This window comes from Amblyraja radiata, chromosome 7 (assembly GCF_010909765.2).
Source record: "Amblyraja radiata isolate CabotCenter1 chromosome 7, sAmbRad1.1.pri, whole genome shotgun sequence".
Taxonomy (NCBI): domain Eukaryota; kingdom Metazoa; phylum Chordata; class Chondrichthyes; order Rajiformes; family Rajidae; genus Amblyraja; species Amblyraja radiata.
Genome location: NC_045962.1, coordinates 20,952,300 through 20,979,869, shown reverse-complemented (window position 1 = coordinate 20,979,869; position 27,570 = coordinate 20,952,300). Strand labels below are relative to the sequence as shown.

Here is a 27,570-nt window from a genome sequence, read left to right as displayed (position 1 = left end):
AATGTAATGTTGCCCCTTGTCTGGACCTCGAGTCAGTAATAAAGTTTATTATTATTATTATTAGCCAAGTATGTTTTGCAACATACAAGGAATTTCATTTGCCATACAGTCATACCAATAAAAAGCAAAAGAACATACAAAATACATTTTAACATAAACATCCACCAGTGACTCCTCCACATTCCTCACTGTGATGGAAGGGGAAAAAATTCAATCTCTTCCCTTCTTTGTTCTCCAGGAATTTAAGGATCTTTCTTTTCTGTGGTCAAATAGTTAATCAAAGTACCAAACTTTACATTGCCAGGAGGATTGTGCTCATTTTTACTGTTTATAACATGAATTACAAATGTAAAGCAAGCAGAGGGAACATTAAGTGTATAGTCAAAGGTTATAATAGTCTTCAACCCAAACATCAAGAAAGATGGGAACACAAGATATTTACTATTTTAGTTTTTCAGAGTAATTGTCCTCATGCTCTGGTTTTTAATGGCATATAGTGTAATAGCCACGATAAATTTAGTTATCATGAAGAATGTTTGCATGATTTCCTAAAGTGATTTAAAAAATTTAAAAATGTGACATTAACTTTTACCTCAATTGTATAACAAATATTTGGCATTGATTAAAAAACAAAAGGGTGACACTTTGAAAAATTAGTTTCTGTGACCGATTACTCAACTAACTTGATCATGTGAATTAAAAACACAAAATAATAAACAGTCGGAGTAGGCTAATCTGTCCTACAAAAGCTCTCTGGTTTTACCTGCAGCCTGAACCAGTCCAGTCTCATTCCTCTGAAGTCAAATACTTCTCCATCTTCCACTGCAAATAAAAAGAAAATTTGTGATATTGTAATGAAAGGTTCTTTCTTGCAAAGGATAAATGTACTTTTATTCAGAATGAAATTAAAGTATATTTGAAATAAACACATCACCTTGTTTTACACTTAAGGAAGTCATAGTGTTTACAAAGGAACTCATAATGATGGATTCATCTTCTGGACACACCGAAAGATTCTAGTGGAAAAATTATAAAATATTCAATAATTTATCATGTTTACTGAGAGAGAGTAAAAACTTTGTGTGCTATCCTGTCAAATCATGCTATAAATGTACAATAGTGCAAAACAAAAAACACAAGGGTACAGAATATAGTGTACATCCTTAATGCCTAGTCTTTTTTCAAATTTCAATTTATTAACAGACATGAATATTTATATTTGCCATGGTACGATTTAAACTCTGGTCTCCGGCCTACCAATTCAGTAACTTAACCACACTACCACCAACTAACTAGATAATAAGGAACTAACCAATTATACCAGAACATTGCGTCATAAATTCTATTGTGGCTGAGCTCTGGGAATTAACCAAACATCTGGGAATTAAATTACCTAAAATGAGGATGCAAGAGTTATCTATCAGGATAAGAGCTTTCAATAAAAAATGTTCAATAAAAAAAAAATCAAGTTATAGAATCTTAATCATTCGGCGTGGAAATAGGCCCTTCAGCCCAACTCGCCCACACCAACTAACATGTCCCATCTACACTAGTGCCTGCGTTTGGCCTGTACCCCTCCAAACCTGTCCTATCCATGTACCTGACTAATTGTTTCTTAAATGTTGCAGTAGACCCTGCCTCAACTACCTCCTCTGGCAGCTCGTTCTGTACACCCACCACCCTTTGTGTGAAAGGTTCTACAGCAATATTTGACGGTCGCAAGATCCAAAGGAATCAATCCACCTTTGAACTGAAAGACTACCAAGGCAAACTGAACAAAATACAAACATTTATGATGAATTTTCAGGTAGACCACCAAATCTACAACACGATTATTCTACGCAAGTGCAAGAATGATTTCCAGGTTCATTAAAAATGAAGTGAAACTCCATATGCAAACTTTGCATAGCAGACCGAGCTAAAGTCCATCATATACAACAACATCATCTATGAGAAGCACCTTGAAATAGAGATGGCCCATTTCAGACACCCTTAGGAAGTAAATCAGGAGCCATGTCAATATCAGGGTGACATAAAGAAGTGAAAAGAACCATTTTACCATTGAAATATTAAATGTTGAAAATATACTCCTTTATAAAAACTAAAGATTAACACAATACACAAGACAGCAGAATACAGACAAATCTGGAAAGTTAGCTCTTTTAAAAATGTTTGTGTCAAACCTTTTACGTGCACAAAAATTATAATTTACCAGTACCTTTCTCTGTGTACAATTGATGATTTGACAGTTTCATACTCCATCTACTGGCTACTCAACTACACTGCATGTAAAATTCTGAAAGTAACCCGCAGCAACACGATATATCATGTCTCCTCTTATTTTCTTTCTTGTCATTTTACTCTACTGCAAAGACTAGACATAAATGATAACTAATAATATACATGTAGATTTCACCTCTATCCCTCTTGCCCATAACTTTCAAAAGAAGTTGACTGCACGAAAAGAACAGAGGAACAATTCATGACATGAGGTTGGTAAGTGAGAAGGGTTGGTAATGAAGGTGTTTTAAATTTTTTTTTTTAAAAGGACACATGGAAAATGTACCAACGCAGCTCAATCCAGAACATTTCGCAGCAATTGGGACAAAGTAGTATGTCATGCAATACTAATTGATATGTGATAGATATCACATGCAAAAACCTGTGAATAGATGTAGTTCTGTGTGTAAGAAAAAAAGGTTATAGAAAAAAAGCTGCATTGAATGAAGTGTCCAATAATTTTGAAAGGACGGCCTGGCATTTAACCACTTGTCGGTTAAATACATCATAGACTTGTCCGTCTCAACAGTTACTCGTGTAGCAGACGTTCTCTATGATTAGAATCATCTTTCATTTGATTGAGAATTCCTGTCCAGATGATCAGGGAAGAAAAGTTCAACTATTTCATTAAAAAAAAAATGACTTATGCTTCAATTAAATAGTTTTGTACTTTTATATAAATATTAATAGTTTTTACAAAGTCTCTGAAAATCAGATTTATGAAAAAATAGGCTCCAAACCCAACCTTGCCTCCTATTAAATGCCACCAGGGCATTTCAAGCTCTGGTCCTCAATGGTCCTCTGGTTCTGGTGGCCAGAGCTAAGATGTTGGTGGAATCTCACTTCATCGTGCAACATGACTTCTGGATCAGAAGACTCAGAACAAAAGTATCTACAGTGTCTACAAGATTAGCATGGACATGGGGAGACCAATGACCGTGCATAAAACAAGGGACAGGGCAATGCACAACGTGTTTCTACAGCAAGCTGAACTCACTACAATTTGGTCCGAAAGAAGATCAAGCCAAAAGAACAATGAAAATCAGCACACACTAAACTTCTGCACTGGAGCAGATATAGATATCTCACACCCACTTTAATACTGATGATTTTACAACAAATCTGCTTAGAGGCAAAGGATAATTGAGTTATTATTTATCCAGCATCATTTGCCCACTTAAAAAATTCAGCTTAAGTACATTTTCCTTCATAGCACTGTAATCTAATGTTTTATTAATACTTTACAAAAGTGATACCTGCACAAGTTCATTCAGTACCACTGCATCAAAGCCAGAAAGATACTGGACATAATATCGCTGCATCACTGGTCCATATTTGCGTACATGTGCTCTGAGCTCTTCCATGTAATAGATCAGTTCAGCAATGTGCCTACAAAAAAAAGAATCCGCAAAAATGTAAATAATTCCTAATTACAGATTGATTAGATTCCAAAGCAGAAACAATGTACATAGCAAAATACTTATTTCAAAATAAAATCATTTCAGTCCTTAGACTTATTAATTGCAAAAGAATAAGCACATTATAAATCATGATATTCAGTTTGTTATCAAACACTTATTATAAATCTTGCTAAATCAACTGCACACCATTGATGAAAATGCACAATGTTGGATAATCCCATTTACCTTAGCTTGATCAGTTTCAAACCATCATTATCTCCAATTTCAAACATTTAGCAATTTAACAAGCATAATGCAGCCATGGAAAACTTGTTACACGTGCCTTTTTAAAAAAACAGTACTCCTACTTAGAAACATAGAAATTTAGGTGCAGGAGTAGGCCATTCGGCCCTTCGAGCCTGCACCGCCATTCAATATGATCATGGCTGATCATCCAACTCAGTATCCCGTACCTGCCTTCTCTCCATACCCTCTGATCCCTTTAGCCACAAGGGCCACATCTAACTCCCTCTTAAATATAGCCAATGAACTGGCCTCAACTACCCTCTGTGGCAGAGAGTTCCAGAGATTCACCACTCTCTGTGTGAAAAAAGTTTTTCTCATCTCGGTTTTAAAGGATTTCCCCCTTATCCTTAAGCTGTGACCAATTCTATTGTGGCTGAGCTCTGGGAATTAACCAAACATCTGGGAATTAAATTACCTAAAATGAGGATGCAAGAGTTATCTATCAGGATAAGAGCTTTCAATAAAAAATGTTCAATAAAAAAAAAATCAAGTTATAGAATCTTAATCATTCGGCGTGGAAATAGGCCCTTCAGCCCAACTCGCCCACACCAACTAACATGTCCCATCTACACTAGTGCCTGCGTTTGGCCTGTACCCCTCCAAACCTATCCTATCCATGTACCTGACTAATTGTTTCTTAAATGTTGCAGGAGACCCTGCCTCAACTACCTCCTCTGGCAGCTCGTTCTGCACACCCACCACCCTTTGTGTGAAAGGTCCTACAGCAATATTTGACGGTCGCAAGATCCAACATCGGGAACAATCTTCCTGCATCTAGCCTGTCCAACCCCTTAAGAATTTTGTAAGTTTCTATAAGATCCCCTCTCACTCTCCTAAATTCTAGAGAGTATAAACCAAGTCTATCCAGTCTTTCTTCATAAGACAGTCCTGACATCTCAGGAATCAGTCTGGTGAACCTTCTCTGCACTCCCTCTATGGCAATAATGACCTTCCTCAGATTTGGAGACCAAAACTGTACGCAATACTCCAGGTGTGGTCTCACCAAGACCCTGTACAACTGCAGTAGAACTTCCCTGCTACTGTACTCAAATCCTTTTGCTATGAAAGCTAACATACCATTCGCTTTCTTCATTTCCTGCTGCACCTGCATGCCTACTTTCAATGACTGGTGTACCATGACACCCAGGTCTCGCTGCATCTCCCCTTTTCCTAATCGGCCACCATTTAGATAATAGTCTGCTTTCCTGTTTTTGCCACCAAAATGGATAACCTCACATTTATCCACATTATACTGCATCTGCCAAACATTTGCCCACTCACCCAGCCTATCCAAGTCACCTTGCAGTCTCCTAGCATCCTCCTCACAGCTAACACTGCCCCCCAGCTTAGTGTCATCCGCAAACTTGGAGATATTGCTTTCAATTCCCTCATCCAGATCATTAATATATATTGTAAATAGCTGGGGTCCCAGCACTGAGCCTTGCGGTACCCCACTAGTCACTGCCCGCCATTGTGAAAAGGACCCGTTTACTCCTACCCTTTGCTTCCTGTTTGCCAGCCAGTTCTCTATCCACATCAATACTGAAACCCCAATGCCGTGTGCTTTAAGTTTGTATACTAATCTCTTATGTGGGACCTTGTCGAAAGCCTTCTGGAAGTCCAGATACACCACATCCACTGGTTCTCCCCTATCCACGCTACTAGTTACATCCTCGAAAGATTCTATAAGATTCGTCACCTTTCGTAAATCCATGCTGACTTTGTCCAATGATTTCACCATTTTCCAAATGTGCTGCTATCCCATCTTTAATAACTGACTCTAGCAGTTTCCCCACTACCGATGTTAGACTAACTGGTCTGTAATTCCCCGTTTTCTCTCTCCCTCCCTTCTTAAAAAGTGGGGTTACGTTTGCTACCCGCCAATCCTCAGGCACTACTCCAGAATCTAAAGAGTTTTGAAAGATTATTACTAATTCATCCACTATTTCTGGAGCTGCTTCCTTAACTACTCTGGGATGCAGCCTATCTGGCCCTGGGGATTTATCGGCCTTTAATCCATTCAATTTACCCAACACCACTTCCCGACTAACCTGGATTTCACTCAATTCCTCCAACTCCTTTGACCCGCGGTCCCCTGCTATTTCCGGCAGATTATTTATGTCTTCCTTAGTGAAGACGGAACCAAAGTAGTTATTCAATTGGTCCGCCATATCCTTGTTCCCCATGATCAACTCACCTGTTTCTGACTGCAAGGGACCTACATTTGTTTTAACTAATCTCTTTCTTTTCACATAGCTATAAAAACTTTTGCAGTCAGTTTTTATGTTCCCTGCCAGTTTTCTTTCATAATCTATTTTTCCTTTCCTAATTAAGCCCTTTGTCCTCCTCTGCTGGTCTCTGAATTTCTCCCAGTCCTCTGGTAGGCTGCTTTTTCTGGCTAATTTGTACTCATCATCCTTCGCTTTGATACTATCCCTGGTTTCCCTTGTTATCCACGGATGCACTACCTTCCCTGATTTATTCTTTTGCCAAACTGGGATGAACAATTGTGAAAGGATGAATTTTTGTGAAAGGATGAATTTTACCTTGTGAAACTAAAGAATATTTGTATAGATTAAGGGGATAGCTAAACAATACCTGGATTCAAACAATTACAATTATATATCTGAATTCAGATATTCCAGGGAGGGAGCGGGGTGGAATTTGATTTTAAGGAGCATCCAAGGCCAAGAAGCATAATCTAAAAGTTAGAACCTGTTCCAACAGGAGTTGGGATAGGAAACATTACTATATTGAGGCTGGCAAGTAGTTGGACCTCCACCATTATGTCACTGGATGCTAAGTGTGCATTTCAAATCCAAGATTTCTCATCATGAAAGTATTAGAAGAAATGTGGAAAAAATTGGAGCTCAAATGATGGTGGAACCTCCTACATAGGTTCAAACAATGTTATCCCTATTTTCCCCCAATCAAAATGCCCGTGATCTGAAACTTTAACTCAGTTCCTTTTCCCTAAACCTGTTTGTATAATTTCTAGCTGTAATCAGCCACACCTTTTTGCCTGTTTTCATTCCTTCGATAACATTTTAGGGGTGTAATCATCACAGCTGTCGCCGACATTTTGCACCACGCTCAACTGGTGTACAGGTTCAATAATACTTTGTTCAACATCCGTCTTATGGGGGAGGTTCTCAAGGATATTTTCAACCAAACTCCCTTATTTCCTTATATGTAAAATCTTTATGAATTCTCATCCACTCGTCTATGATATAGGTCTAGGTTCACTTTTTCCAAGTCTAAAGGTCGCCCAGTTGAGAAATTTGCTCACAGATACTTTTCCATCTCTTAGCGTTTTCGCCGTATCACATTAAAAGCAAACCAAGACTCCTTTGCTCAACGATCAACTACTATCAGATTCCCACTCGCCCAAGGGCTCCCCTCCAAACTCAACCCACAGCTAAGACCTACCCCCCAGACCTTCACCTTATGAATGTGGGCTCACCCCCATCTTCATCATCACTCCATCAGCAGTCTTCCCCCCCCCCCCCCCCCCCATCTTTACCACATCGGCAAGTTCCTCCCCCACCTCCCATCTTCACTTTCACTCACACCCACTTCCCCCTTATCTCCACGAGAGCTGTTCACACATTCATTCCTCATATTTCCCCATTCTCACCAAAACTAACACTCAGCCCATGCTCGTTTCAACGATTCTTTCTGCACTCTCCATTTTCACTACAGAATCCAAACCAATCAATCCATCAAAGCTTATAATTTCCTTCATTTATCCCCTTTATGTCAAATGTGCATTCTGACTGATATTAAAAGATTAGCCTCGGACCCCTGAAGTTCTGACCACCATGGGTGGAATGAGAGATACATTTAACACATTTACTTACTTATCTATGAAGTCATCACTGTTTCTTGTTCTTGGAATGTTATCTGCGTGACGAAGCAGCCAAATAATTTCATCGCGTGCAAAAGATAGAGCCATGAAAACAAAGAGTGCCTACAAGGAGAGTCCAAATGACAAATCACAAAGGGGTAACATTCTGCTAAAATGTTGTTTTAAGCTGTCTCAAAGGTGGTATTGGTCCTCCTCATCTTACGAACGCACAATTTATGTGCAGCCCCTACATATGAGTGAGCGTTTGGGAGACTGGCCGTATGTATTTACCAGCAGCTGCATGCATCTTCCGCCATGGGAACAGTTTGTAGCCACATTTCTGACGTGAACTGTTCCAGTACAACATGTAGTCTAAACCAGGGGTTCCCAACCTTTATCATCCCGTTTACCCCAGGCAACTTTAACAGCACGGAACAATGTTATTTCACTTATTTATGAGCAACTAATGATGAACAGATACCAGTATACCAGAACCAGTCAGTCAATGAGAAAAAATATGTACAAATCCAGAATTTACCCCATGGGTAGGCAAAATTTATCCCCTGGGGGTACATTTACCCCAGGTTGGGAACCCTTTGTCTAAACTTTCCAGGAACAGAACCCAACCATAACTTGTGGACGACCTGTATAACATTTGCTCAAATATATTTATTGTGAAATCCAGTGTTATCCAATTTGCAAATAAATTCATATCCAAGCATACCAGAAATGGCGCACATGCAATTTTTACATGTATTGTGAAAGGAAAAAATATTCTGATAACAATCAGGTGTAAGTTTGAGAAATTAAACTTATGTTGTAAAATGCCTTTGCCCAAGTTAAAGTAGTTGAAAAACAACTGTACATTTATTTTCACCTCCTGCTAACAAGGCAAAGGGCATGATTCATTGTTTCAGCAAGAACTGATGATGACATAAACATCAGTTTTTCCACCAATATGATCTAAATTCTATTGAAAGAAAATACTGACTTAAATATGAACACAGTACCTTTGGACCAAGTAACCCAGGCTGGTCAGCAAGAACAGTGGCAAGCTCTTTCAAGGCAGACCGCAAAAACTTGCGTCGCTCTCGGTGTAGTGGTCCACTGAAGGGGAAACGGTCAGAATGGAAATTAATATTAACATTCAGAAATTAGGTAGAAAGTAGAGCCATGCAAAATGAAATACATATTAGGTTCTTCACATAGATAACTGGTTGCTAAATGAATGCCATTAAATTTTCTTACACATTCCTTTATTCGTGGCATACAGAATACCTGGACGGAATTGCTCAAAAATCATGAATGGAAGGGATCTTTGCAAACTCTCATCAATCCTCAGCGATTGCTCATATATGTATGATTTGGGATGAAGAGTTTCTATGATGATCTACTTTTCTGCATTTATGTCACTTAGGAGAAAATATGCTAGGTTCTTGACGGCAGTCATAAGTTATAGCATGCTGACAGTAACAGTTGATCTTGCAAACTTTTTTTTTGAAAGGAGATATCATTGTGGCATTCATTCATCCACAAAGGTAATACTAGATTAAACCGGGTGATGACATTGCTTTTAATGTTATTCAGTCCCTTACTGGTTCAACAATTGTATTAATCTGTCTAGTTCAGCAAAGCCAAACATTGATTTTCTTTAGTTACTCTTGGGAAAGTTATTGTTGCTAAAATAACTTCAAATCTTGTGATTAATTATTGACATAAATACAAATCAAAAAGTAACAATCATCATCTTTCCTCAATGATACAATGAGGAATTAGATACCCCAGAATTTGTTTTCAAATCATCTTGGTTACCAGAGTGAACCTTATCCTCAACTTCAATAAGATAGGATGAAAGCCAGGTGAGGTGCAGAGAATCACAACATGATTGCCCAGCTCAATACTCATTTCACTCTCGTTCTCTCTGTCATTACAGTGCATTTTGCAAAACAATTCCAGCTATCTTTTCTACCCAATCCAAGCAATGTGGCGAGTGCACAAATGAGTCAGTTAGCTCAACTCTTAATTGTGATCTAATTTTTTTTGTAAAATATTTTAGTAGAGATTCCCAAGATTGTGAACCATAATTGAGAGTAAGGGTGATAAATAATGTCCACGAACTGACGAAAAAGGACAAAAATAAACATTCACTATAATGAAGAATTAATGTTTCGTTAAAGCAGAGGCTGATTAAATTCCCATTATAAACTGGTGCCCGATGTTCAATCCTCAGGCAGACATTTAGAGCAGCACAGCGGTAAAGTTGCTGCCTTACAGCGCCAGAAACCCAGGTTCGATCCGGACTACAGGTGCTGTCTGTAAGGAGTTTGTACCTTCTCCCTGAGACTGAATGTGTTTTCCATGGATGCTCCGCTTTCCTCCCACATTCCAAAGACATGTAGGTTGATTGGCTTTGGTAAATTATCCCTGGTGTGTAGGATAGTGCTAGTGCAACGGGATTGCTGTTCGGCGCAGACTCAGTGGGCCAAAGGGCCCATTTGCACACTGATTCTCTAAATTAAACTAATGAATTCAAGAGGGTAGACACAAACTGCTGGAGAAACTCAGCGGGTGAGGCAGCATCTATGGAGAGAAGGAATTGGCAACGTTTCGGGTCGAGACCCTTCTTTAGACTGATGTTAGGGGAGGGGTAGGACAAAGAAAGCAAGTGGGCGGAGACAGTGGGACTAGTGGGAGGACTGGGAAGGGGAGGGGAAGGAGAGAGAGAGCAAGGGCTACCTGAAGTTATAGAAGTCAACGTTCATACCGCTGGGGTGTAAACTACCCAAGCAAAATATGAGGTGCTATTCCTCCAATTTGCACTGGGCGTCACACTGACAATGGAGGAAGCCCTGATCAGAAAGGGAGGGGGTGTTGAAGTGCTGGGCCACCGGGAGATCAGCTTGGTTAAGACGGACTGAGCGGAGGTGGACTGCAAAACGATCACCAAGCCTGCGCTTGGTCTCGCCGATGTAGAGGTCGATACCTGGAACAGCAGATGCAGTAGATGAGGTTGGAGGTGCAAGTGAACCTCTGCCTCACCAGGAAAGACTGTTTGGGTCCTTGGATGGAGTCGTGGGGGGAGGTAAAGTGACAGGTGTTGCATCTCCTGCGGTTGCAGGGGAAAGTACCTGGGGAGGGGGTGGTTTGGGTGGGAAGGGACGAGTTGACCAGGGAGTTACGAAGGGAAGGGTCTCTGCGGAAAGCAGAAAGGGGTGGAGGTGGGAAGATATGGCCAATAGTGGGATCCCTTTGGAGGTGGCGAAAATGTTGGAGGATTATATGTAGTATGCGACGGCTGAGGTGAAAGGTGAGGACAAAGGGGACGCGGTCATTGTTACGAGAAGGGGGGAGGGGGAGTAAGAGCAGAGCTGTGGGATATCAATAGACAATAGGTGCAGGAGACCCCAGTGAGAGCCTCATCTATCATGGAAGAGGGGAACCCCCGTTCCCTAAAGAATGAGGACATCTCCAATGCCCTGGTGTGGAAAACCTCGTCCTGGGCGCAGATGCGGCGTTGACGGAGGAATTGGGAGAAGGGGATAGAGTCTTTACAAGAAGAAGGGTGGGAAGAAGTGTAGTCAAGATAGCTGTGGGAGTCAGTAGGCTTTAGTAGATGTCGGTCAATAGTCTGTTTCCTGTGATGGAGACGGTGAGATCTAGAAACTGTCGGGAGATGTAGGCAATGGTGCAAGTGAATTTTAATGCAGGATAGAAATTAGTGGTGAAGTGGATGAAGTCAGTGTTCTCTATGGGTGCAGGAGGTAGCACCAATGCAGTCACCAATGTAGCGGAGGTAGAGTTTGGGCATAGGGCCAGTGTATGCCTGGAACAGGGATTGTTCGACGTACCCTACAAAGAGGCAGGCATAGCTCAGGCCCATGCGAGTGCCCATAGCTACGCTTTGCATCTGGAGGAAGTGGGAGGAGTCGAAGGAGAAGTTGTTGAGGGTAAGGACCAGCTCTGCTTGGCGGATTTGTTTGAATAAGATATCTGGTAGCAAAATATATGGCTCTTGTATTTGAAAGAACAATCCATGGGGCACCCTGGTCATAAAAACAGAACATTTGGAGAAGCTTGGTAGCTTATGAAACCTCCAAAGAAAGAAATAATTCTGTTTCTCTCCCCACATATCTGGCCAGACCTATTGAGTATCTCCAGCATTTTCTGGCTTAATTTCAAACCTCAAGCATCTACAGTACTTTAGTTTTTTGTCAATTGTAATATATCAATTGTGTGTGTCTGAAGAAGGGTTTCGGCCCGAAACGTTGCTTAGTTCCTTCGCTCCATAGATGCTGCTGCACCCACTGAGTTTCTCCAGCCTTTTTGTGTACCTGTGTGTGACAAATTCCTTTTCCTGTTATTTCAATTGTGTGTGGTTTTCATTACTGCACATCTAATGGGCTGAACAGCCTATTTCCATGCCACAGCATTCTACAGTTCCAACTGTCACGCACCTCAATTTTGGTAGACATAGATCAACCAATTTGTAGGCTCAATCTTCATCCATAATTTAATAAAAGGCCAGCAGTGCTGTAATGAATTGCTGATACTAATCCACATCAATACAGGCCAATTTGGGATTCTGCCACATGCAGGTCCAAATCCAGAACCTCGAAGCTGTCATTCTACAAGGAAAACTTCAAGGATAATTTTGCTTCCTCGGTGATTAAATGCTTATATGTGGATTTATTTACAATTTAAATTTGTTTAAATAATTTTTCCAAGCTGTACGTTCTCTGGACTGCTTAAATGACTGAATTATACAGCACAAGACTCTGTTACAACACAAGATCAATTTCAGGATATGATAAACTATTAGGATTGCCGTCCAAACCAAAACATGTAGTGCAATGGGTAATCAGAGCAGTGAGTACTGACGAAAGACCGCACTCAGCAATATCTGAGCCAATTGTTCCTTTCCATATTGTATTCTATGGTATTAAAGGACTTCCAAATCAATTACAAACTTTGGATGCACTTACGCATGTGATAATGCAGTTTCTCGACATTCACGAATATCAGCTATGCGTTTGTTGTAGCTGTGGAAACAAAGTACAATTTCATGTTATGAACGTGAACGTTAGAAATTGTGTGCAAATCTTAAATAAGCACAATGAAATCTACACTAGAAAGAGCCTGCCAAGGAGCAATGAACAATTTGGCAGGCCATTGAAGAATAAAGTGCACTTTTCAAACATTTTAGACAGTAAAACCGATCATTTGCTATCCAACTATTCAGAAATACTAGCACAAGGAACTGCAGATGATGGAATCATCAGCAAAGACAAAGTGCTGGAAGAACTCAGCAGGTCAGGCAGCATTTGTGGAGAGAATGGATGGCTGACGTTTCAGGTCGGGACCAGAAATGCAGATAGTTTAGCATTTGGCTCATCATGTGACATTTGAGAAACTCTTTCTCCACACTCCCTTTTAACTTCCCTGCTCCCTGGAATATTTTTGATACAGTATAACAATTAAATTGAATTAAGAGTGTGAGGGATTAATAGAAAAAAGTATCCTGTCATCCAGAAAATCTGCCAGCCTGGCACCAAAGTCCTTGTTCGAGAATTTTACTATATTGGGAACAGACTATGATGCAATGTTGCTTTGATTTTTCTAGGTAATATTAACATTATTCTTCTCGGCAATAACCTTATAATTATATTACAAATTCATTTTGGAAAAGCCTGAACTTTGTTTGAAATCTTACAAATTTGCCTCAAATTCCAATGGTGAATCATTCAGTTTAATGACCTCCAAGCAATTAAACCATTATAAATGATTTCTAACAATTCCAAAAACAATTCTAACTATTCCATTTAAGGACATGCTATTTATATAATTGTTAAGTTTGCCTCAATTTTCCTCAGTTATTGAAATATCTTCAAAAATTAGACGACATTTGCAACAGGCATGCATGGAGTTTAACACCGCAAATTTTAGAAGCAATTTAAGAGAGCAAAAAAAAGCTAGCCTTTTTGTCCACCCTGTTAATTTTAAAGCAACCAATTACAGCTTGCCAATTAATGCTAAACTACAAAGAAAATAAAAATCATTAATGAATATTTAAGAACTAAATGTTGACTAGAATTCTGTACTATTCATCAAAGTTTAATCACCCTCAACTTATGGGGCATGCAGCCATATAATTACTCTTGAAATGTATTCTTATTACTATAAATCAGCGAATTTAAATTTAAAAATCCCTTGGAACATGTCCATTGGGGATAATTAAACAATAGATATACTGCTCTAAAATGCTTCTGTCCCCAGTGGCTCCATCAAGAACTGAAAACTGATTATTTGAGAATTTTCTAAATTGTTTAGGTTAGACGAATGGCTACATTAAAAATGTAATCATTTCTGTGGACAAGTCTTGCAATTTATAGCAAGGAAACCCTCATCACTACAATCAGATCACAGCTAAGACCGGTTTCTGCTAAAAAAACTAATGTACTGGAAGGTTAAGCAAACTAATAACAGCATCAACAACCAAGTCATAAAGTCATGGCACCATGACCCTCATTCCACTCAATAAGTTCATAAATGATAGGAGTAGAATTTGGCCATTCAGCCCATCAAGTCTACGCTGCCATTCAATCATGGTTGTTCTATCTTTCCAGATCTTAACCCCATTCTCCTGCCTTTTTCTCCGTAGCCCCTGACATCTGTACTAATCAATTCAGTAAGTTCATTGGGCAGTCAGCTCCTATGCCCAACACCAGATTCTGGAAACACAGACATTATTCCAAACTCTAAAGAGATTACCAGGCAGACAGAGGAAAAAGTTCCAAGAATTAACTCTTGGCTCCTTTGAAAAAAGCATCATCCCCATTAGGAATCCCTGGGCTTTGACTGTTCAAAGTAAATCAGGAGCATGGTATTGAAACACGCTGAGCCCATACATTGGAAGCACACCGAGGCCCACTGTAATGGCTGAAAAGGTATAGACCACAATCTACCAACCCTCTTGGTCTGACTTCTCCCTTCCCATGTGTACAAATGTCTGTTGTTCCCACACTAACCCCATCAGGGACCTCACAACAGTACCAGTCACACATTTCACAATCGTATTACAATCTATACCATTATCTTACAAAGAAAACATTACCCTTTTATGTTCATGAACAAGTCCTCTGCAACTTTGTGAACATGGAATACTTCATCTCTGAATAGAGCAAGACAGGAACTGCTCTGCAGCGCAATCTTCCACAGGTTCAGAGCTGCCGTATCCGAGTTCAGGTTTCCATGACACAGGATAAAGCCAACTAATATGAAGATAATACATGTCTTTATAACATTTGCGTAAAAGATATGAACATATCATACTTTGAAATATTTTGCAACAGTAGATATAGTAAATCCATGGACTGGTAATATTCACACCCTAAAACTGAGGTAGAACATCAACTGTTCAATACAACATGGGTTCTTCCCCTCCCAAAAGATGATGGAAAGTAACAGGTAACGGAGAGATAATTGAAGGATAGAAACATAGAAAATAGGTGCAGGAGTAGGCCATTCGATCATTCGAGCATGCGCCGCCATTCAATATGATCATGGCTGATCATCCAAATCAGTATCCCATCCCTGCCTTCTCTCCATACCCCCTGATCCCTTTAGCCACAAGGGCCACATCTAACTCCCTCTTAAATATAGCCAATGAACTGGCCTCAACTACCTTCTGTGGCAGAGAATTCCACAGATTCACCACTCTCTGTGTAAAAAATGATTTTCTCATCTCGGTCCTAAAAGACTTCCCTCTTATCCTTAAATTGTGACCCCTAGTTCTGGGCTTCCCCAACATCGGGAATAATCTTCCTGCATCTAGCCTGTCCAACCCCTTAAGAATTTTGTAAGTTTCTATAAGATCTCCCCTCAATCTTCTAAATTCTAGCGTGTACAAGCCGAGTCTATCCAGTCTTTCTTCATATGAAAGTCCTGCCATCCCAGGAATCAGTCTGGTGAACATTCTCTGTACTCCCTTTATGGCAAGAATGGCTTTCCTCAGATTAGGAGACCAAAACTGTACGCAATACTCCAGGTGTGGTCTCACCAAGACCCTGTACAACTGCAGTAGAACCTCCCTGCTCTTATACTCAAATCAAGAGTATAAGAGCAGGGAGTGAATGATGCAATGAATGATCTATTGCTCACGTGCTACAAAAGTGTACTTTTCACTCAGGTAACCCGATATCTTCTCAATTCTCCAAGTGAACCAGTAGCAAGATTGTTTCACAAATGTAAACGATGTAGGAAGGAAAAAAAAACCTTTCCTTCTAAAAGTTAATGGAATATAACATGGTTTGATCTATGATAGAAACTCTCTTCATGTCTCTATTTACCCAATTATACAATTTCATACAGTAGAGGTCATAAGAAGGCATGTGCATTTAATACTTACGAACAATCCATTTCTCCATTGCGTCCAAAGAGAGGTATTCACACGGCATCTGATCAATTGAAGAAAATGCATGGTTTCATAATTGTTAACATTGTAAAATCAATAGAAGATGAATGTAGAAATGAATTTTACCGTGTCAGATTGTGCAGGATTAAGCATGGTGCTGGGAGCACTGATCAGACTTAATAACTGGGCATTTCTCCATTGTTCTGCTGACAGGTTCCGTCGAGGATAAACCATCTGTAGTGAAATTAGTGCATCCGACAAAGACTTCATTGGAGGGAGAAAGATGCACAGTAATGTTAATTTCAAATTATAGGAAAATATAATTGGACAGTTAAAAATGAAAAAGATGAAGCCACAGAGAAATAAAACGGAATGAAATTTCATAAATAAAAATATCTGGTCTTGGCTTACTTTACTGTGTGGTACAAATTCTTCCATCATTTTCTTTAATGGGTTTTCATAGTCTACAATCATCTGGCCAAGTCTTGGATACTCACGATCACTATCCGAGAAAAAATACATGGGTTGTTCTCAGTAACAAGTCACCGTAATTAAGTTAGTAATATCTCCACTACTGAATGCTTATCAATAAAGAACTTAAACATGCCACCTGTAATTGGCTTCTCAAATTAATGAACCTGAGAAAACTGAACTATGGGATTATGCACTGAAGACCACGAATAAAACAGATATTGACAGGGTCACATAAAACTGATTGGAAAAAACCTAGCAAAGACATTGACCCGTTTTACTTTGATGCATTCTGGTCCAAATGGCAAGGAGCACCAGGATGGTGCCAACTCTTCAAGCATGAACAAAATCACTGGGGGAACTGCCACTCAAATGAGGCTTTACATTGTTAATCTGATAACACAGATGTATTTATGTTTTAGACTTCAGGTGTCAGTGTTTATCAGACAATGCATTTTGAACATTCAACCGATGACAAGAATTCCTTGACATCAAAAGATACTAGCCCACCTTTGAGTCCAGCGATTGTTGAAATGGTGAGGGATGCCATTGATACTGTTAACATACTAGCTAATCTGTGCAGATTTGTTTTGATGAGGACATGCTATACAGTTCTGAGCTAACAGCTAAGGGGGGCATATTTTCAGACAATTTGAGAGAATATCCAAAGTAAACACTGTTCAAACTATTTAGCATTGCATGCTGCAAACAAAGGAAAAAACAATTTAATAAGTTAATGCACATTGATGTGTTCAATAGCCTTCGTTCAGCATTTTGAATTAAAAAAAGATATACATACAGTATTAACTATCCACAACATAAGGTAACATTTCAATTGTCGCAGCAACCAAAATTTAAGGAGGAAATGCATCTTAGATCTAGTCATTCCTAGGAAACTCAATAACGAGTCATTCTTACGGACCAGTCCACTCCCCCAGTATCAACCATCAAACATTAACGTCTGTAAGCATATCATCCGGATGTTTATACACAAGGCCTCAGCGAGATAGCTGACTATATCTTCCAATTGCACATTACATCAACAACTGCAGCAGCATTCCCCTTCTTAAAAACAGTGTCTGGACTCCAACCTTTCCCATATGTCAACAAACCTTGGTTATTTAAAAGCAGACCATATGTGTTGGGCTACCTTATTGCATAATTCTAATATCCCTTTAATACGGGTTATTTCAGATACTAACCCAATAGATTCATTCGGTAGTTACTAGCGCCAACAAGACTTACCGATGTTTTGTCTTCCACATCCAAAACTACATTTCACAGCATAGCTATTAGATCTAACTAAAGTGCATTAATAACATTTGATTGGCTGAAAGGATTAAATCCTTCTATCCACTATATTGAGTGTATACAAGCCCTCTTGAAATTAATGCTAGCATTGAGTTTGCTTTCTTTACTACTGATTTGACTTGCAGATTAACCTTTTGGGAATCCTGCACCAGCACTCCCAAGTCCCTTTGCACCTCCGATTTCTAGATTTTCACCCCAATCAGAAAATATAGTTTATGCCTTTATTCTGACTACCAAAATGCATGACTCCACACTTTGTTACACTATATTCCATCTGCCACTTCTCTGCCCACTCTCCTGTCCAAGTCATTCTGCAGAGTCCCTGTTTTCTCTACACTACCCCGTCACCTATTTTCGTATCATCCGCAAACTTTGCCACAAAGCCTTCAATCCCCTTGTCCAAATCATTAATATACAACGTGAAGAGTAGCGGCCCCAGCACCGACCCTTGCGGAACTCCACTAGTCACTGGCAGTCAACCAGAAAAAGCCCCCATTATTGCCACTCTTTGTCTTCTGCTATCCATGCTAGTATCTGCCCTTTGATACCGTGCGCTCTCATCTTCCTTAGCAGCCTAACGTGTGGCACTTCATCAAAGGCTTTCTGAAAATCTAAGTAAACAACATCTACTGACTCTCCTTTGCCTGTCCTGCTACTTACTTCTTCAAAGAATTCCTGCAAATTTGTCAAGCAAGAGCTCCCCTTCACAAAACCATGCTGACTTTGGCCTATTTTATTGGGAACTTCTAAGCATCATCCTTTATAATGGACAGTGCAATCTTACCAACCACCAAAGTCAGACTAACCAGCCTATAGTTCCCACTATTCTGCCTTGCTCCCTTTTTGTGCAGCGGGGTAATATTGGCAATTTTCCAATCATCTGGGACCACTCCTGATTCTAGTGATTTGTTAAATATCACTATCAATGCCTCCACAATCTCTAACGCCTCCTGTCAGAACCCTAGGGTACAATCCATCTGGCCCAGGTGACTTATCCACCTTCAGCCCTTTCAGTTTCCAAAGCACCTTCTCCCTGGTAATAGCCATTCCACTAACTTCTCCCCTGACTCTCTTGAATTTCAGGCACGTTGCTGGTGTCTTCCACTGTGAAGACTGTGCAAAAAAGTCATTCAATTCCTCTGCCATTTCTTTATTCCCCAATATCACTTCTCCTGCATCATTCTCCTGCTCTTTATATAACTGAACTTTTTTTGTTTTTTTTAGTATGTTTTAAAGTATAGTTTTTTTGTGTTTCTTTGTGTGTCTTGTGTGGGGGGTGGTGTGGGGGGGTGAGGGGGAAACCGTTTTGGTCGCCTCCTCCATGGAGAGGCGACTTTTTCCAAGTCGCTTCCCCTGTGGCCTAACGAGGATCGGGCGGCCTTTCCCAGAGACGCGCCCGGGGCTTCAGTGGCGGGCGCAGCGTGGACTCTCGGCGTGGAGCGGGCGAGCCCTCGCTGGGGCTCGCCGGAGGGGTGCGCTCCGTTTCGCTGGCCCGCGGCATCTGGCAGCCTGAAGCAGTCTGCAGATTTTCAGCTGGCAGCCCGGGATCCCTCGTGGGGGACCCAGGAGAAGAAGGAGCTTCCACCGCCGGCCCGCGGCCAACTTCTACCGTGGACTCGGCGTGGACTTACCATCGCCCCTAGAGGGGAGCTTCGACCGCCGGCCCAGCGGTCTGCGGTGCTTCTGGCTGCGGCGGGGACTTTAAATCTTCGACCGCCGGCCTGCGGCCTACACCAGCCTGAAGCCGCGGTCTCCGGTGAGGAAGAGCCAATCCTGGACTGACTCTGGACTGGTCCCAACCATGGGGGGAAATGGAGGAGGACTGGCCAAATGTTGTGCATTCCACCACAGTGATGAATGCTGTGGTGGATGTTTGTGTTAAATTTTTATTGTGTATTGTGTGTTCTTTATCATTGTACCGCTGCTGACAAATTCATTTCACTTGCACTTTATGTGCAATGTGACGAATAAAACTGATTCGTATTGTATTGTATTGTATTGGCAATGGGAACCTGTGTCCAGTTTGGGGGTTTCCATACCTCTATCGCTGCCTCTTGCATTCAAGGGTTTATTATTTACACAAGATGATTGGTGTAACTAAACTTTTGATGTCCACGTTGACATGGGTATTTTATGATACCTCATTTAAAATGAACAAATTATAAAAACAAAGAAAACAAAGAAGAATAAATGGGCTTAAAACTTCCAATTTGTGGATAGTTAAGCCTTGCTTTATCTAAACCAACCAACCATTTGACTAATTTACTGGTAAAATCGTTGCTTAAAATCCCTAATGTTGCAGTTAATCCTTGCCCCAGGAATTTCTTACACAGCCCGGAAGCAATGGAATTAGGCTCCTCAATCTTCCATTTCTCAAGTCCATTATATCTAGTCGTAATGGAGCATGAGCAGGTAGAAACAATGAAACCAACACCAACCAAGCGTAGGTTGGGCGATCGTTTCGCCGAACACCTCCGCTCAGTCCGCAATAACCTACCTGAACTCCCGGTGGCTCAGCACTTCAACTCCCCCTCCCATTCCCAATCCGACCTCTCTGTCCTGGGTCTCCTCCATTGCCAGAGTGAGCAACAGCGGAAATTGGAGGAACAGCACCTCATATTCCGTCTGGGGACCTTGCGTCCGTATGGCATTAACATTGAATTCTCCCAATTTTGCTAGCCCTTGCTGTCTCCTCCCCTTCCTTAACCCTCTAGCTGTCTCCTCCCACCCTCCCATCTACCCGCCCTCGGGCTCCTCCTCCTCCTCCCCTTTTCCTTCTTTCTCCCCCCCCCACCCCCCATCAGTCTGAAGAAGGGTTTCGGCCCAAAACGTCGCCTATTTCCTTCGCTCCATAGATGCTGCTGCACCCGCTGAGTTTCCCCAGCAATTTTGTGTACCTACCACTACCCTGATTATTGATCTTCAGTAAAAGATTAGGGGCACTGTCAGGTTGGAGGCTATGCAGGGGAGATCTCCCAATGCGATGAGATCAGTAATGGTTTGGGAGACAGATGATAGTCATAGAACTGGATCTCATGGAAACAGGCCCTTTGGCCAACTCATCCAAGCTGATCAATTTGCCTCACCGAGCTAGTCCCACTTACCAGTGCCTGGTCTCATCCCTCCAAACCTTTCCTATCCATATATCTGTCCTATTGTCTTAGAAATGTTAAAATTGTATTCACCTCTACCACTTCCCCTGGCATCTCTTTTTATACATGCACCACCCTCCTTGTGAAAAAGATGCCACCTGTGACCCTTTAAAAATTTCACCCTCAAAATTAAAACCTATGGTGTCCAGTTTTAGACTTCACCTTACCCCAGCGAAAAGAATATTCACCAATTATATGCCCTTGATGATTTTATAAACCTCTACTCTGCCACCCCTCAACCATTTATGTTTCAGAGATAAAAAAACAGCTTATCCAGCCTCTCCTTATCTCAAACCCTCCACACCCCATAACATCCTCAAATAACTTTTGCACCCTTTCCAATTTAATGACATCCCTCCGATAGCAGGGTGACCAAAATATGCACAGAACTCCAAATACGCCCTTACCAAATATGCCCCTACCAACACCTCGCTCAGCTGTAACGTCCCAATTCCTGTACTCAACGGGCCAGTGGACGACATCATCGGGAGCTCGAGTTCTGTTTCCGGAGCTCCCGCAACTACAGCTGCGTCCGCTGGACTGGAGGACGGCAGCTTCGGCAGCTTCGACCGCCCCGGGCCGCGGAGTTTGAACCGGCCCGTTTGCGGAGCACGGATTCAGCCGCGGGACTTACCTACCATCACCCGGCGGGGTCACAACATCGGAGGCTTGGATTGCCTCAGCGCAGAGGGAGAGCAAGGAGGTAAGAGACAATGACTTTGGGACTTTAAACTGTGTTGAGTGTTTGTTATTTATTCTATGTTATGACTGCAGGCTAAACCATTTCGTTGCACTGAAAAGTGCAATGACAATAAATTGAATCAAATCAAATCAATACACTGACCAATTACAGCAAACATCTTCTTCATCACCCCGTTTACCTGTGTCACCATTTTCATGGAACTATGTACCTGTACCCCGCAGCTTCTGTTCTATTACACACCCTCAGGACCAACCATTTACCGTGCAAGTCCTGTCGTAGTATGTCTTAGCAAAATGCAACATCTCGCGTTCATCTGAGACAAATTTATTGATCTGCACAAATCAAATTCTGATAACGATGATAACAATGATGTTTGTATTTTAGTTTCACAAATTTTTCCTCCCACCAAATGCTTATATCATATGCAAATTCCCTTTCCAAGGCATTCAAGATATACAAATACGGAACATAATGTAGCATGACAAAAAATAAGATTCAAAATGGCATTAGTCAATATTAACTTTCTTAAAAAAAACATTAAAATAATTTTAAATTCAATTTAATGCAATAATTGAACCTAATGTTAAAAGTTTTTTAATTATTGGCATTGATCAGTCCATAGCTCCCTGAAAGAGGCAACACAAATGGATAGACTGGTAAAGAGGTCATATGGCACGCTTGCCTTCATCACTCAGAACACCAAGTACAATAAGTTCAAGTTCAAGTGAGTTTACTGTCATGTGTCCCTGTATAGGACAATGAAATTCTTGCTTTGCTTCAGCACACAGAACATAGTAGGCATTTACTACAAAACAGATAAATGTGTCCATATACCATAATATAAATATATACACACATGAATAAATAAACTGATAAAGTGCAAATAACAGAAAATGGGTTATTAATAATCAAGAGTTTTGTCCAAGCCAGGTTTAATAGCCTGATGGCTGTGGGGAAGTAGATATTCCTGAACCTGGTTGTTGCAATCTTCAGGCTCCTGTACCTTCTACCTGAAGGCAGCAGGGAGATGAGTGTGTAGCCAGGATGGTGTGGGTCTTTGATGATACTGCCAGCCTTTTTGAGGCAGCGACTGCGATAAATCCCCTCGATGGAAGGAAGGTCAGAGCCGATGATGGAAGAGATGGGAAGCTATGTTGCAGCATTATAAAGCTTCAATCAGGCCGCATTTGGAATATTGTGTGCATCACTGGTCACCCCATTACAGGAACGACGTGGAGGCCTTGGAGAGGGTGCTTTGGAGTAATTTACCAGAATGCTGCCTGGATTGGAGAGTATTAGTTAAAAGGAGAGGTTTGGACAAATTGGACAGATTGTTTTCTCTGGAATGGCAAAGGGATACCTGATAGAAGTTTATAAAATTACAAGAGGTGTAGATAGGATAGACAATCAAAAGATTCCCCCTCCCCCCCCAAGGTTGAAATGGCAAAGACTAGAGGGCACAGCTTTAAGGTCAGAGGGGGAAAGCTTAAAGGAGATATGCAGAGCAAGTTTTTTTTGTTTTGTTTTTAAATAGTGGCACTGAAAGCAGATATGATAGTAATATTTAAAAAGAGGCTTTTAAATAAAACATTACAAAAATTATTTATTTTAAATACAAGCAGGGAAAGGAAGGATATGTATCACAGGCATGCAAAGGTGATGAGTTAAACTTGGCATCACATTCAGCACAGACACTGTTGGCCTATTCCTATGGTGTATGGATATGTTAATAATATTAAGATTACTTGATAACTACTTTCCCATTCCCTGTGATATAAACTATACCAAATTTAAATGTATTGCATCTAAATATAGATCAACACTCACCTTGCTCCATGCAACATTTCATGTGCATAATTGTAGAGTCCTACTATTGCCTTCCGCTCTTCAATTCGGGACACCATTATCATTAGTGTTGTATAAGTTACGACCAAGTCCAAATAATTTTTGGTTAAATCAAAATTGACGGTCTGGAGTTGAAAGAGAAAAAAAATGCAATAAATCAGTAGACCTTATAGATTGTGTATAATCTTGTGTATAATTTCTGAAAATACTTACAATATCAAAGAAAACTTGACAAGCATCGATAGTGTTCAGCAGTTCACTCACATGATCCTATTGAGAAAACAATGCGCACACTTAAATGATAAGCATCAGGCATAATAATGGAAATTAAACGGTAGAATTGGAAAAGAGCATGAAATTGTCTTTTTTTAATGCAATACTGCAACAGGGTGTTATAGTGGAAGCTGTTATATGAACCCAAATCAAAAATGCACTGAAACGAAGGAAAGTAAAATTGTCAATATGTCTGGGATACTCGAAAATACTTGTGCTGTTACTCAACTACCTCCTCTGGCAGCTCATTCCATGTACCAGCACTCTATGAGTGAAAAAATTCCAACTGAGTTTACATTAAATCTTGCCCCCTTCATATGTCCTCTTGTTTTTGATTCCTCTATCCTAGGTAAAAGACAGCATTCACCTCAACTACCTCCTCTAGCAGATACTTAACACATCAAGCAGGCGCTGAATGGGTCTATTGCACAGGTCGTGTCAAGGGAAGATTTAACTTGAAACTAATGAATGAGATCAAAGCTGTGGGGATCTTTACTTGTCTACTCATTTTCAACACAAAATTAATCAATAGTAGAGATATTAGTTAAATGGTAACTATTTGTTCTCTTTGAGTTCAGAATTGAGTCAACATAACTGAAGATTCAGGAGTCCTTATCGACTGAAATTGAAATTATTCTGCAGCTTTACTAGAACAGGATTAATTAATTTCTCCTCTAGAGGGCTACAGCTTCGCACTCACTGGATATATTCAAGACCAAGAAGAATAATTGACCCAACTAAAATGGAATGGACTTGACATTTATGATTAGCTACGGCACTGAACAGAACAGGCTTGATACTATATCAAGCTTGATACTATATCAGCTTGCTCCCACATCTATTCCTTGTGCAATATTCTTACCTTGAACTCCATGACATCAACAAATGTGAAATAATAAAGTGCCAGATTCTTCAGAATTTCCTGCTTTTCCTTATGTAGCTGTGACAACTGTTGCTAAAAAGCGAGAAAGAAAAACTTTGAGGATACTACAATTCGATAAATTTAACTGACATAATATTAAATAATATGACATAAATGGCACTACTACACAAGCTTCAAAATCCAACAGCTAGTTGGAATGAAATTAGACTAACGTATGCCACCATGTCCTATTCACAATCATGCAAAAATTTGTTGTTTTATTATCAATGCAATATGAAGTTATTTACTTGCTCATATCAAATTCATTAAAACAAATTAAAAAACAGGTTTTCTGGGATCTGAAAGCTTTAACCGTGTCACTGTTTGCAGCAACCCTGCAACCAGATATTTAAGGGACTTTTAAACTACTTACCAATACATCAGTTCAACAATTTCATTCCTGTCATATGCTGTCAGTATTGCATCCCTTCAAACATCAAGACTTGCATCACAGATTGATCCAAAACTGACAGCATCACAGCTCCATGAAATCAAATCAATGAGCTTGATTGATTGATGCAAATAATTTGAATAACTTTATTTATTGGTAAAAGCACAACTATATCCATCATAGAAAATAACCGTGAATATCACACTGCCATGTTTATGATACTTTTTTTTTTTTTAAATCAGATTTTTATAGGTATGTATGCCTTATTAACAACCATGTTTAGGAAGCCACAAGTTAAAACACAATTCTTGCTTCATGTCTTTAACAAGAATTTAACTATATTGCTCAAAATACTCAAACCAACTTGTGGTATCACTCAACATGGTATCTTCTGTACAAATAATGTAAGGAGAAACTCAGCAGGACCCTAATTAAATACTATCAATCAATTTACTGATTTGATGAGCTTCCTTGGGAAAACCAAAAAAAATAATTTAGACAAGCATTGTAAATTTACATCCAACCTGGGGGATTTTCCTTCAGATGAAATTATTTGTGTTAGCTTGAATCAGCAAAGTGTAAATTAAATGCTTATATTTTAATTCGTTTCATAAACAAAATAACCATCCTTTAATATCAGATTCAGTTGTGTGCTGTACCATTTCAACAAAAATAAACTATTAGCCATTGTAACACATCAGAAAGTTCCATCAACTGAAGCATTCACTTGTGGGAAAATCAAGCTTTTGAATCGAATTGGCAAGGCCATAGAGAAAAGGGGAATTAAATACCGTTTTAGCTCGAGGGATTGAATTGAAAGGTAGAAAGCTTATGTGGAAATGTAGAATTTGAGATCACTACCAAAACAAAAACTAAGGCCAAGTTTAATATACCTGTATTTTTTGTTTTCCATTTTGAAGAGAGCTGAATTACGGGTGGAAATTACAAATGTATTAAATAAAAGGAAATCATAAAAATTCATACTGCGTCACTTTCTAACCCACTATGTACAGACCCCAACCACTGCTTTTTTGAGGAATTTAAAATAATTTACAGCCAGATAAAGGATGATGATGGGAATAGGGCCTCTTAGGAATAGGATAATAATATATAAAGAATGCAGTATTTGCCACATGGAAAAATTAATTAGTTTTCATCTATACTTTCAAAAATGCATGATTACCAATAAAAACGGAGAAGAGAGAAATTAACCAAACCTAAAGAGTCTAAATGGACTATGAAGGCTGATTTTAAGGTTATTAAAGAGTTAATCGTAGCACTGATATAAACTATTTGTTTAAAAAAAATGCTGAAGGACTGCCAATATGCCTTTAGTTAAGAGACAGAAAAAGACCAAGGCACTATGGAGCAACAATGGAAAAAATAACACATTTTCTTTCGCAGAGTCCAAAACTAAATATTTAATAAAATATATGCATGGGTTTTGTAAGTGAAAATCATACTTGGCAAATCTCGAAATTATTTGGAGGTAGCAACAAAGGAAAGAGTGTTGCAATGGATGTAATTAATACAACCCAATATCCTGAAGGCTTCAATAAATTGCCTTTAAAATTAAGAGTTCACTAAGTCACGAGACATTATTAATTAATAATAAAACTATGCTGCAGAATAAAAGGGTAGCAATTCATATTTGCAGACGGTCAGAGCAGTTTCACAGTGGTGGGATCTCTGCTCCTCACTGTATATTTAGCCAATGGAATGAAAACAAACAATTCTAGATCAGTGGCTGACATCAAATTCCAAAGGCTATTGTCAATAATGGAGAGAGACTGCACCTCATTTTACTTGGATATGGCCATTTCAGCACATTAATGACTTTGCTGAGGGTTTAAAAATAACATTGGGTCAGATCGGATTTTGATGGCATATTTCACAAAAGATGTTCCTAAATCAGCTAATTTTTACAATTTATTTATTGCACCATCACTACTGAGGATATTAGCTTCTGATTTATTTAATCAATAGAATTTAAGCTTCCTATCTGGCTTGTGCATCCATGTCTTGCAAGATTTCAAGATTAATCTAGAAACAATTATACTGCTGTTCATTCCAGAATATAAGGCAATGATAAACTTGCAGAATGAATGTGCAATAAGTATAAACTTCAACACAGGTGACTGATGTATAACAATTAAATAAAAATATTGAGTAAGAATCCAAATGCACTGGATAACAAAGGGACCTTATTGTATACAAATGTAAATCATAGATTGCCTTTTCCTTATGGCCTTATCAAGC

At 39.8% G+C, this 27,570-nt stretch overlaps 1 protein-coding gene across 6 annotated transcripts in view; it reads right to left on the bottom strand.

Moving 5' to 3' along the window:
• The window catches only part of nckap1 (NCK associated protein 1), a 166,646-nt gene that overhangs the window by 74,799 nt on the left and 64,277 nt on the right, over positions 1-27,570 (bottom strand). For 4 of the 6 annotated variants that reach the window (XM_033023810.1, XM_033023812.1, XM_033023814.1 and 1 more), the window contains 13 exons: positions 24,861-24,953; positions 23,939-23,995; positions 23,708-23,850; positions 16,655-16,745; positions 16,370-16,507; positions 16,238-16,286; positions 14,945-15,101; positions 12,816-12,872; positions 8,844-8,940; positions 7,847-7,956; positions 3,537-3,669; positions 935-1,016; positions 764-822 (listed from right to left, as the gene is read on the bottom strand). In XM_033023810.1, the coding sequence (XP_032879701.1) occupies positions 764-822; positions 935-1,016; positions 3,537-3,669; positions 7,847-7,956; positions 8,844-8,940; positions 12,816-12,872; positions 14,945-15,101; positions 16,238-16,286; positions 16,370-16,507; positions 16,655-16,745; positions 23,708-23,850; positions 23,939-23,995; positions 24,861-24,953 (1,266 nt within the window). The remainder of the gene's footprint in view (positions 1-763; positions 823-934; positions 1,017-3,536; positions 3,670-7,846; positions 7,957-8,843; positions 8,941-12,815; positions 12,873-14,944; positions 15,102-16,237; positions 16,287-16,369; positions 16,508-16,654; positions 16,746-23,707; positions 23,851-23,938; positions 23,996-24,860; positions 24,954-27,570) is intronic. The other 2 variants (XM_033023811.1, XM_033023815.1) reach the window with 1 other exon arrangement.